The 13,812-nt window shown below is 41.6% G+C and overlaps 1 protein-coding gene across 1 annotated transcript in view; it reads right to left on the reverse strand.

Annotated features, from left to right (window-relative positions):
- UQCC1 (ubiquinol-cytochrome c reductase complex assembly factor 1) overlaps positions 1-12,771 on the reverse strand; it is a 90,082-nt gene extending 77,311 nt beyond the window's left edge. The window contains exons 1-2 of the mRNA XM_065892404.1: positions 12,527-12,771; positions 1,030-1,134 (exon numbers count right to left, since the gene is read on the reverse strand). Of these exons, the coding sequence (XP_065748476.1) occupies positions 1,030-1,134; positions 12,527-12,550 (129 nt within the window). The 5' untranslated portion in view covers positions 12,551-12,771. The remainder of the gene's footprint in view (positions 1-1,029; positions 1,135-12,526) is intronic.
- Between the last annotated feature and the right edge of the window lie 1,041 nt (positions 12,772-13,812).

Here is a 13,812-nt window from a genome sequence, read left to right on the forward strand (position 1 = left end):
ATAAAGAAATGCAAAGCAAAACAAGGTAACATTTTCTACCCAATTAGTTTAAATTTTTTTAAAACACCCAATTTAGGGGAGGTAAGGATGAAAAACTAGTTATATAAACTTGCTGGTGGCAGTATAAATTAAAACAACTTTTTGGAGAGGAAAACTGCTTATACCCTTTGACCTAGGGTACACCCTCCTAGAAGTTCATCTTTAATAAATAATTAAAAATAAGAAATACTATATAACAATAAAGTGGTAATCACATTAAAGTCTACAAAAAATCTGTAGATAATTTTAATATAAACAAAGGTTAAATAAATAACATGTAGCCATTTAAAAAATTAATTATGAAATCTATCTAACAACGTGAATAATGTCTGCTCTAATAAGTGAAAAAGCACCAGAACATAAAATTCTGTGGGTATTTGTTAAGGTACCGAGGGAAAAAATTAGTACACACATACATACTTAAGGACTGGAAAAGAACCAGCAGATGTTTTCAGGTTTGAAGTCATGGGTGATTTTTATTTCCTTTATTACTAAATTATTTGTACAATTAACAAAAATCAGGAGAAAAAACTCTCAAGGAGGGTCCAAAGTAAACTACTTTATAAAGAATCATGTGATCAGTGGTAAACTAAGGCCTGAAATAATTGTTCCTTGGATTTTTATGTTCATAAAAAGGAAAAAAATGAAGAAACATTTCTTACCCCAAATAAAAGCGGCACAAAGTGGCTACAAAAAGAAAACTGAAGAAAAGTTAACTCTGAGATGAATATCTGGAAACACTCCCAACAGTAAAAATCATCAGACTGTAGCATGGTATCCTAGGCTAAGTTCCACTGCTGGGGTATTTAGAAGCAACGCCCTAGACACCATACAGTAGGAATCAGTCCTGAGCTGGCACCACAGAGACCCAGAAGTGGTCTCATGAGGTTTTTCCATCACACAATTTGGTTGGCTAATCTATAAATACATGACATTTGCACATAAACACTAAGGTTTTTTCATACCAAGCAAAGGAATAACAAATCTTACCTGGGAAGTACCAGACAGAGCCCTGCCCCACTGTCCCTGTGTATGAGACACAAGTAGCAATCGGCTGCATACTGGAACCCACTGGGAGATGCTAATCCGGTTCCTCTAGAGAAAGAAAAAAACAGTTTGTCAGGAATCTATATCAGACTCCATGTGTAGAAGGCAAAGAGCGTACCTAAGTCTAGAAATCCTGCCAGAACAGGGCACATGAAAGGAGAATTTCCAAAACAGGACTAGGACCAAGCCTCCCCATGCTCATCTCTCCAAGGATAAAATGTACCCCTGCCTACCACGGACTAGACGAATTCTGGTAATAGCTGATCCAAACTGGAGGACATGAGCTCCCTCTCAGGAAAGTAACAAAATAAACCTACTTCAGGCATTTTACAGTTAGCTTATCATTTAAATAAGAGTTTGCAATTCCTTTTCATAAACACTGATTTATAAGCTCTTCATAAAATCCCTTTACAGTGAGCAGTGCCAGGATTACCATTAACCCCAAAAGGATGAAGAAACTAAGGCTGAAATTTTTATTTTTATTTTTTATTTTTTTTGCGGTATGCGGGCCTCTCACTGTTGTGGCCTCTCCCATTGCGGAGCACAGGCTCCAGACGCACAGGCTCAGCGGCCATGGCTCACGGGCCCAGCCACTCTGCGGCATGTGGGATCTTCCCAGACCGGGGCACGAACCCGTGTCCCCTGCATCGGCAGGCGGACTCTCAACCACTGCGCCACCAGGGAAGCCCCACGGGCTGAAATTTTTAGGGTGGGAAAACACACTTGGGCAATTTGATTTCCAAGACAAAGGGAGATTAAGTGGCTGTTAGAGCTATGACTGAGGTCCAATTTTTCTCTCTGGCATTAATTGACCTCAAAAAGGTCTCTGGACTAAAGTGAAAGGTTAGGCTGGAGAAAGGAGAAGCTCTACCTTGCTAAATGAGAAGCCTGCTTTACTTTATGAAGCTGAAATACAACCCACTGTATAAATGGCATCCACGTACACAGCACTGGAAATCTCTATTCTAGAAACCAACTTTGGGAGATCGAAGGGTTTCTTTCACTTGGCCTGTAGACTTTATAGAGCCATAATGAGGACTGGATATACCAAACTGTCTGAAAACACTTTGCCAACCATCAACTACAATAGTAGGAGTCAAAGATCCGGATCCTAGTTTAAACTCAGCTACTTTAATATAATCTTTAGAAGTAATTACACCTTTATGATACTCAGTTTCCTCTTAACAAATATTAGTAATACTTATAAGCACTTACTATGTGCCAGGTATTTTTCAGGTACTTTACATATATGAACTCATTTAAACCTCATAATCACCACCCAATGACTTAGGTATTTTGTTATTATCCCACGTATATGGATAAAGAAATGGAAGTATGGATAAGTAACTTCCCAAGGTCACATGGTTAATAAATAGCGGGGTTAAGATTTGAATCCAGAAAGCCCAACTCCTGGATCCATGCTCATTTATGGGATGAAAGGGTAGAGGAAATATCCCCAAAGTCTAGCTCTACCACTCTATGACCTAGTCTTGAACCAATTAAAATACAGCATAATACTATGGGAAGAGTCCTGTACTTGGAATCAGAAAGTACTGATTTGACTCTTGGCTCCCCTATCAGTGAGCTATGAGCCTTTGTTGCCTCTTCCATAAAATAAATAAAAATCCCTACCTCTCAGGATTTTAAGGGAAAAAAATGTCCTTTGCAGTATGTCCAACTCAATAAATATTAAGTTGAATCTGAATCTCCATTTCCTCATGACTAGGCAGGAAGGGCCAGGGGTAAGGGGGAGAAAGGTATTAGAATTTTAAACCTAGAGATGCTTTCTAAAGTTGTGTAACTGTTTCTAATAGGCTACTCACAGCAACTTATGTTTCAAATTAAAAGTAAAGCTTAAAAATAGGATTTTATTTCAGCTGAGGTTTGACCTGTTGGGATTGTTTTCAAATGAGATACAATTACTGGCTTCTTGTTTACTAACAGCTGACACATTTACCAGATCATTCCATGTCAGATGTTCCTTTCCTAAAAATGTAAATACGTGCTAAGATGAAACTTCAGCAGATTCAGGCCCAAAGCGGAGTGGGGGTGGGGGGTGGGGGTAAGGTAAGAGGACATTACAAGTAGGAACAATGCAAACTTTTGGAAGATTTTCTGAAGAATTTCATCCTATTTTTTCCAATGTCAAAAATTTTCTCTGTAACATTTGACTCTACTTGGTCTCATGCCAATACTTTAAATCACTTCTTATTAGAAGAAAGTAGTAATCAGCTGCTGTTTTCTTTCCTTCTCCAATCCTACAACAATAATTCTTTGTCGAAATCCTTAATTGAAACTGAGGTGTAGCAGAAAGGGTATCTGAATCGCAAGCCTACCATTAAATAGCTGTGTGACCCTGAACTAGTTACTCAAAACTCTGGACCTCCATTTTCCCTTACCTAAAAGTGGGAATAATAAAAGCTACCTCACAGGAGCATCCCAAGGACCACCTGTAAAAGCACTTCAATAACAGTAAAACACACACACAAAGGCTTCACTATTGCTATTAACAACTGTTAGTGAATTATGTTAAGTAAACTCCTCTTTCCCCAGCAAACTGTCACAGCAGCAAGAACCATTTTCTTAAAATATTGCTTTGAACCTGGAATTCCCTTTCTCAAAAGCTTGCAGTGCCTCCAAGTGTCTCTGTAGTCAAACTTAAACACCTGATCTTTACCAACTGGACTCCGACCCATCAATATACTTACATACTCTGCCTTGCATTCTCCACTCAGCAGTTCCAAAACCTGACTCATACTCTCTGGTTTGAGAATTACTGCTCCTCTCCACACAAGCTAATCCCCTTGGAGTTCCTCTGGGACTCTCTTCTTCTCTCCTACCCAAAGCATGAGCTCATTTGCTTCAACCTAGACTCCAGGTTCTGGTTCTACTGATTCTACTAAGTCCTTTTTCCTTTCCACCTCTCCCAATACTTCATTTATAAATATATATCAGTAAATCTGTGGAAGTACTTAGCATCCTCTTATAGGTACTAATACATTAGGTCTATAACAATTAGCAAACCTCAGTTCTCCCAAGTTCAGAAAAAAATCCAGTGGTTAAAATCATTGCTTTAGGGCTTCCCTGGTGGCGCAGTGGTTGAGAGTCCGCCTGCCGATGCAGGGGACATGGGTTCATGCCCCGGTCTGGGAAGATCCCACATGCCGCAGTACGGCTAGGCCCATGAGCCATGGCCGCTGAGCCTGCGCGTCCGGAGCCTGTGCTCCACAACGGGAAAGGCCACAACAGTGAGAGGCCCGCTTACCGCAAAACAAAACAAAACAAAACAAAAAACATTGCTTTAACTTAGGATAGTATAAACACCATTACTCAGTGGGAACTGGTTTTATTGTCCTTTTGCCTCATCAACACTTCAACCAAAATTTTAAAGATAAGTTTTATGTTTGTATTTCCTGTGCATATTGTGATTTGCAGGTGATTTTACATCGTATTTGAAAATATTCTCACAGATCAGCTCTTTTTGTGACTACACTTTAATCAGTCCACTGACCAGACTCTTTCTTCATGTGGTTTTTAAGATACATAGTATTTTCCTTTGCTCACCCATGAGCTGGAAAAGGCTTTACAGGTAGTCAATTCTCCTATTCCCCATAGTTATGTTTTACAAAGTGACCACAAACACTAAGTTAGCAAACACTGAACGATTGCTCCTAGGGGAAAAATACAGGGTTAGGTTTCTGCAAGCCTCTGGTCACAATATTTTCATCAACCAAACAATACATGAACTTGTTTTGTGTGTTTCTGTTTAAAGACACCTTATTTAATATGTTGTTGATTCATTAACACTGAACTCAGAGCCAATAGCACTAACTTGCTCCTGAACAAAACTCATCTATAACACACAAATTTTCTCCACAAGAAACATCACAGCCTTTTTGCACTTAGCAGCACTAGACAGCACTTCAGCACTACACCTGGGGGCCATTTTAAACAGGGAAATCACCAACAAAAGCACAAAAATGCAAAAAACATGACACTAAATTGACCATGAGAAGGATACTTGTTTACAGCATAATAGCTAAAACAAGAAGTCAGAGTATCACCTCAGCCAGGAATATGCATGTTGCAGTTCAAATTTTTCACCCCTCCGCACATGTCCACAAATGACTGCAAAAGCACCACAAGTATTGATTCAGGTTACAAATAAAGTTTAGCAAGTATGTGAATTCACAAATACAGGAAGGATTTGAGCAAATCAGTAAATATATTAAGGATGAGGGATCAGGTTTCTATCAGAGAAAGGAGTTAACAAATATGAAAAGGCAAAAGGACAGAATAAACCCTGTGCTATTGGGGTGGATTTAGAGTAACTGGTGTAAGTTTTTAATATACAGAGATAAAGAAATCAACATATGTGTGTTTATGTATATGTATACACATACATATACTTCCTACTCCTGTACTGATAGGGCCTGGAAGCAATGACACCCCAGTTGCAATGACAACACGTAGCATCCAAACTTGGTTTCTAAATAGTAGTATTCACTGAAAGGAACTAGTCTTCTCTGGAGAAAAGTTGACTCCTGAATGGGGTTGAAGCTCCTCAAACCTTATTCACAAAGGTCTGGAATTATTTGATCTGTGTAGCGGTTCCTTGGAAGACTCCATCTGTCTTGAAACTCCTCCAGTATGATAACCATTTTCCCCAGGAGCGTTAGTGGAAAACAAATAGAGGCAATTGTTTAACTTTGTGGCTGCCTGAGGCAGTGGCTAATACTTGGGGAAAACAATAGGCTAATCAAAAAGTTTAAAAGGAAAATCAGAGGAATGAGACATGCATAGGGACCTTGAAAAGCTCTGACATATTCCTGGGAACTTGAAGGCCATGCAGATGCACAGGTTTGTGCACATGCCCAGAACAGGAAAGACCTGAGACTGCTCTAAGCTCTCATCTCTGGTTGACCTTGAGGTGCTTCACAAGCAGGAAGTGAAGGTTAAGGCAGAACTGTCAAATGACTGGCAGAAGGATGAAGCCATGCTCCAAAATGCACACAGAGCCCCTCAACAAATACTAAGAGACTCATTGGTTCCAGGCATTTAAGGAAATCTCCATCCAATCATTACTTGACCACTAAGCTAACTGGGCAGAGACCACATGACAAAGAATACAGACTTTACAGAATTAATTCAGAAAAGTCACTCAACAGAAAAATAACAACAAACTTTGGGAAAAGAAAGTCCTGATTTCCAGAGGTGCCACATTATATTATTTAAAATGTTTAGTTTTCAACAAAAACTTGTGAAACATGTAAAACAACAAGAAAAGCATGGTCAATACAAGGGAAAATTTAAAAATCAGTAGAAACTGTCCCTGAGGAAGCCCAGACATTAGACAAACCAGACAAAGACTTTGAACCAGCTATTTAAAAATTTTAAGATCTAAAGGAAACCATGACTAAAGAACTAAAGCAAAGTATGAGAATGGTATCTCACCAAATAAACAATATCAATAAAGAAAGAAATTTTACAAAAAGCCAAACAAAAATTCTGGAGTTGAAAAGAACAATAAGGGACTTCTCTGGTGGTGCAGTGGATAGGACTCTGCACTCCCAATGCAGGGGGCCTGGGTTTGATCCTTGGTCAGAGAACTAGATCCCACATGCATGCTGCAAGTAAGAGTACACATGCCACAAATGAGGAGCCCGCAGGCCACAACTAAGGAGCAGGCAAGCCACAACTAAGGAGCCTGTGAGCTGCAACTAAGGAGCCCATCTGCCACAACTAAAACCTGGTGCAAGCAAATAAATAAATAAATTTTTTTTTTAATTTTTTTAAAAAGAAAAGAACAATAAATAAAATTCACATTTCACTAGAGAAGTTTAACAGCAGATTTGAGCAAAAGAAAGAATCAGTGACCTTGAAGATAGATCAATTGAGATTATCCAGCCCAATGAACAGAAAGAAAAAAAAAAAATGAAGACAATTTAATGGAGTCTCAGAGACCTACCAGCAAACGTATCTACACCATCAAACATACCAACATATGTATAATGGAAGTCTCAGACGGAGAAGAGAGAAATAAGGAACAGAAAAAATATGTGAAAAAATACTTGCAGATGGGACTTCCCTGGGGGCGCAGTGGTTGAGAATCCGCCTGCCAATGCAGGGAACATGGGTTCGATCCCTGGTCTGGGAAGCTCCCACATCCCACATGCCACAGAGCAACTAAGCCCATGTGCCACAACTACTGAGCCCACATGCCACAACTACTGAAGCCCACATGCCTAGAGCCCATGCTCTGCAACAAGAGAAACCACCACAATGAGAAGCCCACACACTGCAACAAAGAGTAGCCCCTGCTTGCTGCAACTAGAGAAAAGCCTGTGCGCAGCAACGTAGACCCAATGCAGCCAAAAATTAATTAAATTTTTAAAAAGACTTTAAAAATGGTCCACATCAAAAAAAATCTTAAAAAAAAAACTACAATGAGATTATCCTCTCACACCCATTCGGATGGCCACTATAAAAAAAAAAAGAAAGAAAGAAAAGTGTTGGAGAAGATGTGGAGAAATTGAAACCCTTGTGCTTGGCTGGTAGAAATGTAAAATGGTGCAGCTGCTATGGAAAACAGAATGGTGATTGCTCAAAAAATTAAACATAGAATTACAATATGATCCAACAATTCTACTTCTGAGCACATACCCAAAAGAAGTAACAACAGGGACTAGAACAAATATTTGTACACCCATGTTCATGGCAGCACTATTTGGCAATAGCCAAAAGGTGGAAGCAACCAAAGTACCCATCAACAGATGAATGGATAAATGAAATGTAGTATATGCATACAACAGAATATTATTCAGCCTTAAAAAAAGGAAATTCTGTCATGCTACAACATGGATGAACTTTCAGGACATTATGTTAAGTGAAATAAGCCAGATACAAAAGAACAAACACTGTATGATTCCACTTATATGAGGTACCTAGAGTAGTCAAAATCATAAAGACAGAAGGAATGGTGGTTGCCCAGGGCTGGGTAGAGTGGGGCATAGGGATTTATCTTTTAATAGGTACAGAGTTTCAGTTTTTGAAGATGAAAAGAGTTCTTTGGATGATGGTGGTGATGGCAGCACAACAATGTGAATGTACTTAATACCACTGGACTGTACACTTAAAATTGGTTGAAATGGTAAATTATGTTATGCGTATTCTACTACAATTTTTTTTAAAATCCAGTGTGGCTTTCTGCAATTTATACTACTATCAAAGAAAAGTAAAAATTATTACCAATGTCAAAACAGCTCATAAAACCATAAAAAAGCCCCAGCGCACTGCTCAAATGTCCAGTTCCTCTGCTAGATCTACTCGGCAATAGCAGTGTTTCAGTTTACTCCTCCTTCCCAAACCCATCCTTGGAGAAGGGTAAAAACTGGTCAAAAAGACAGAAAGAGGAAAAAGTAAGGGGAGACTAATGAGAATGTTTCAGGAATCCTACTTCTCGGTGGTTCAATTTTCTTGTCTGCAAAATGGGGGAATAATAGTGCCTACCTTTTCAAAGGGCTGTCGTAAGGATTTAGCAAGTTCACACATATAAAGTATTTAAGAGTGCTTACCACATGGTAAGTGCCCTATAAATGTTCCCTATCAATATTATTGCTCGAGAAATGTCAACATTTTTGTTTCAACTACAACTTATATTTCAGCTCCCTCTCCTAAACACCAAATATCCAGCTGCAAAAACAAAAGCCAACAACAACAAAAAAACACCAAACAAACAGAAAAACCCCAAAAACTCCAGCTAGATTTTCTCAGTGAAGAACACTGCTATTAACTCAGTCATCCTAGGCTGACCTGGGACAAGCTGTTAGAGTCTTCCCTCTTCCTCATCCTTAACATCTAATCTCTCATCAAGCTCTGTAGACAATCTCCTCAATACCTCTTGCAACCATCCCTTCTTCTTTAATCACACTGTCCATCTCCCACTTAGTACAGGCCTTCATCACTTCTTCCAGGATTACTTTAGTTTCTGACTGGCCTTGGGGACTCTAATCTCAGCCCTCTCTGACTGACCCATCTGTTACATCCACCCTTGTTACAGGGATCTATTAAAACAAAAATCTATGTTTTTTGTTTACTATGTGGATTGGACTTTTTTTTTTTACTTTTTTATACTTTCAAATTAAAAATTTTTAATTTCAATTTAAAAATGAGAGAAGGAACAAAGTGTTCCCCTGATCAATGGTGGCTGGAAGCAGGGAGAGCAATACAAGGATTGCAAAAGGGCGCAAAGAAATTTTGGGGAGTGACGGATATGTTCGTTATTTTTATTATGATTATGACTTTTCGGGTGTATACCTGTGTCAAAACTTATCAAATTATACAATTAAATAAGTGTGATTTGCTGTACGTCAATTATTCCTCAATTTAAAAAATTTAAATAAGAAAAATAACAAGAGTAAATGCATCAAAAAAACCTTTAAAAATAAATCTTCCCTTCATTTAAAATACTTCAGTGGCTGCCCTCTGACTCAAGATAAATCTCCAACTCCTAACTATGACATGCAAGGCAATGTCTCCTCTACTGCCATTTCCCCACAAGTGCCCCTGAGTCCAGCCAGAGAGATTTACTTAGAGCGCCTTTGTTGTCTAGCATAGTAGCATAAGCTAATGCTTCTCCTCTATTTCCTTTCCCCTATTCCCCATCTAATGCTCCCTCCTTTAGTTTAAGTATCTAAATGCTTGTCCTCAGACTGGGTTAGGTGCCTTTCTACTCTGCTACCACAGCACCTAGTTAAGACTTCTATCACAGCATTTCAAGAATTGTTATCAGTAGTTTTCTTTTCTGTCTCTGCTATCAGATTATAAACATGAGAATAAGTTCTATGTTTTTCATCCTCAGTCCCTTGGAGAGTTGCTAGAATGCAGTGAACACTCAAAATAGTCGCTGAATTAAAAGGAAGGGAAAACAAGCATTTAAAATGTCATTTGTATCAACTGATTCTCTGATCAACCCTATCAAACTTACCCTTAAGAAAATCTGAGGCTCAGAGAAGTTAGGTGATTTGCTCAAGGCTATACCCATAGTAAGTAATGGGGCCAAGCTTTCAAACAAGGTTCTTCCGACACCTAGACAGGTGCATTTTCCTGTATTTGTGAATTCCTCACAGCGCCTAACCCTAATGCCTCTTCAGCATAGGTGATCAATAAATATCTGCTACTTTCATGTTTACTGTAACTCTCTAGTCCTAAGGGAGTTTCTGTTGCTTTGTCACACATTACAACATATGATAAGAAGACTTCAAAGAATTACAGTATACCGTATAAAGTGAAAGTGACTTTCCTTACCTAATCTTGCTTTCTACCTAAAAAGATGAATAGAAAGGGATAAATGGGGGGTAGAAAAAGATTCAACTAATAGAAGGCAGTTAGAAAGGTGGTTTCACTGGATGCTACCAACCAAGAAGAAAAGATCCTGTAACCATCCACATGCTCAGCAGCATGCTCAGCTGGGGAAGCCACTAACTTCCAAGACAAGTCAAGGTATTCATTTCGGATCTACAGCCCAATAAAATTCTCACCTTTCCCCCACAAAGTATCTACCTTAAAAACACCTAGGATGGGACTTCCCTGGTAGCACAGTGGTTAAGAATCTGCCTGCCAATGCAGGGGACATGGGTTCGATCCCTGGTCTGGGAAGATCCCACAGGCCGCAGAGCAACTAAGCCTGTGCACCACAACTACAGAGCCTGTGCTCTAGAGCCCATGAGCCACAACTACTGAGCCCACATGCCACAACTACTGAAGCGCGAGCGCCTATGCTCAGCAACAAGAGAAGCCACTGTAGTGACAAGCCTGTGCATCACAATGAAGAGTAGCCCCTGCTCACAACTAGAGAAAGCCCGCACGCAGCAACAAAGACCCAACGCAGCCAAAAATAAATTAATTAATTAAAAAAAATACATCTAGGACGGGGACTTCCCTGGTGGTCCAGTGGTTAAGAATTCACCTTCCAATGCAGGGGACACAGGTTCAATTCCTGGTCAAGGAACTAAGATCCCACACGCAGCAGGGCAACTAAGCCCATGCACCGCAGCTACTGAGTATGCGAGCCACAACTAGAGAGAAGCCTGCACACCGCAACTAAGACCCAACACAGCCAAAAAAATAATAATAAAAATAAATAAATATTTTTTAAAAAAACAAAACACTTAGGAGGGAATTCCCTGGTGGTCCAGTGGTTAGGACTCTGCGCTTCCACTGCCAGGGGCCTGGGTTCGATTCCTGGTCAGGGAACTAAGATCCCACAAGCCGAGCACCATGGCCAAAAAAAAACCACTTAGGACATCCTAGTTGCCATTTCCTCAGCAGCCCTCAGATCTGAATCAGTTCCTGCCCTGGCATCAACAATTACTTCACCAAGTTACTTTCTGTAGGTTACAGGAGCTACTCTTCAAAAAAACTTTTACTATGCAACAACAGAGGGCACTTCACTTTGCTAGGCTGACAAGGAATACAAGAAGTAAAATCACAGGCCGTGTATGCCACATATAAAAAGATTAGACACAAATATTTCTAATATCAGAACTCAAAAGAAAGCTAGAGGCAGGAATACACAGCGTCTGCTATGAAAAACAATCTCCTTGACCCAGTTTTTTAAAGACTTGATAAAATTATAAACTCTACTATCCCTCCATGATTAGGAGCCAAGCTCTGTATCCTCCTAACTCTTGTTCTCTTTAATTTCTATAAGTCAGAGTCGGCTAGAAGTTCAGGACTGAATCACAAGAGGTGCAGCAGCTTCCCATATGGGTGTTAATTAGTCGAGTAGTTCTTCATCACTTATTTCATTCCTTCAACAAATCTTTACTGAACACCTATGATGTGCCAGACACTGTGCTAGGCAGAGTGAAAACGACAGATATGACCCCAGTTCTCGTGCAGCTTTCACTCTAATAGCATATAAGAGTATTCCACTTAACTATAGAGTTAATAATTGATCTACTGATCTCTGAAACAAACCCAAAGAACCTCAGAATCCCAAAGACTTGCAGATTTACGTCCTCGCTTTGCCCATGGGAACTCTGAAGCCCAAAAGTGACTTGCCCAAGGTCACCCTAAGCGTTAGTGACAGAACAGGAACTAGAACCCGGGTCTCCCGAAACTACAATCAGTGCCCCATGCGCTGCCTCCCTCCCTGAGGGGAAGGAGTCACAGGTGGTGACCAAGGAAAAGCAAGCTTCGTCAAATTTATATCTGACGTCAGTCTCACGCCTTCTCCAAAGAGGGGGAAGCCACGGCCAAACCGAGGGTTGGGGGAGGTGGGAAACTGCCTCAGTTTCCCCGAAGAGATGCGGCCGCGCAGCCTCGCTACCGCACAGGCTCCGCTCCTGCACTTCCGTCCAGTTGCTCCCGCCCCTCCCTCTCCGACTCCAACCCAGAGGCCCGGTGGGCGACACCACAAAATTACTCCTTCACTCACAAGGACTCGCACCAGCAACGCCATGTTTCTCGACAACCATTTCCGGGTGAAAGGTGGGCTTCCGGAGTCCCCGCTGCCACCACCCCTCCCCTAGGTCGTCTTTTCGCCGGCGGACACCCGGCAACGGCGGCGCAGGCGCACAGAGGTCGCTGCGCACACGAGCGCGCGCTTTCACTGCTGTGCGCGAGGAGGCAGGGCCTGGGACGCGGCCGGACGGTCGGGACGCGCGCGCGCCTCCCGCTCTCCCTAGTCTCCGCCAGACACGTCACAGAGGCTCAAGTCATCACAACACCTGTCCTCTTTGACCTCTGCCTCGGGCTCTTCATAGCTCTTTCATTAACCCACCTCACCCAGCCTCAGTCTTCAGCACCACCTTGTCGGAGTCCCTCTTTCCCAGACTCTGTCCCCACAAGGATTCCCCCCTTTTCACCGATGGTTGAAAAGAACAGAATCCTGGGAGAATCCTAGCACTTCAGAACTCCCTAAGGGACTTCCCTGGTGGTGCAGTGATTAAGAACCCGCCTGCCAATGCAGGGGACGCAAGTTCGAGTCCTGGTCCTGGAAGATCCTACACGCCACGGAGCAACTAAGCCCGTGCGCCACAACTACTGAGCCTGCAAGCCATAACTACTGAGCCCACGCTCCTAGAGCCCGTGCTCCACAACAAGAGAATCCACTGCAATGCAAAGCCCATGCACCTCAATGAAGAGCAGACCCTGCTCGCCGCAACTAGAGAAAACCCGCGCGCAGCAATGAAGACCCAACCCAGCCAATTACTGAAAGAAAAAAAAAAGATTCTCTAAAACGAGCCTGAGAAAGAGTAGGAGGAAGAACAAAGGGCATGGCTGAGTCCTGAAATTCAGGGGAAGAGGGTGATCACATGCTGACCTGAGACCCGAAGAAGGAACTTTAGGGGCTTCTGGTTGGTTGGTTGTGATTGGGAGCATCTTTGAGTATTGATAGGAAATTATTATAAAGATGAAGATACAGAAGAAAGAATCAAGGACGCAAAGAGTTTCCACAGGAGGTTGGGAGAGAATGGCCTTGGCTAGAACACCTCTTGCATTCATTGTATCCCAAGAACAGTAGAGGAGAGAAGGTGTCAGTGCTCCTGGGGTGACTGGGAGCAGAAGGGCAGGGTGCTGAAGGACTCCCTTCTCTTTCATTCAGTCAACATAGACCCACTGAATGGTCACTATGTGCAGTGAATGATCACTATCCACAAGACAGGTGTGGATACTGGCTTCCTGGAGCTCATAGACCTGGGAGTGGGGGGGTAGAGGCTG

This window comes from Phocoena phocoena, chromosome 15 (genome assembly GCF_963924675.1).
Source record: "Phocoena phocoena chromosome 15, mPhoPho1.1, whole genome shotgun sequence".
Lineage (NCBI taxonomy): Eukaryota > Metazoa > Chordata > Mammalia > Artiodactyla > Phocoenidae > Phocoena > Phocoena phocoena.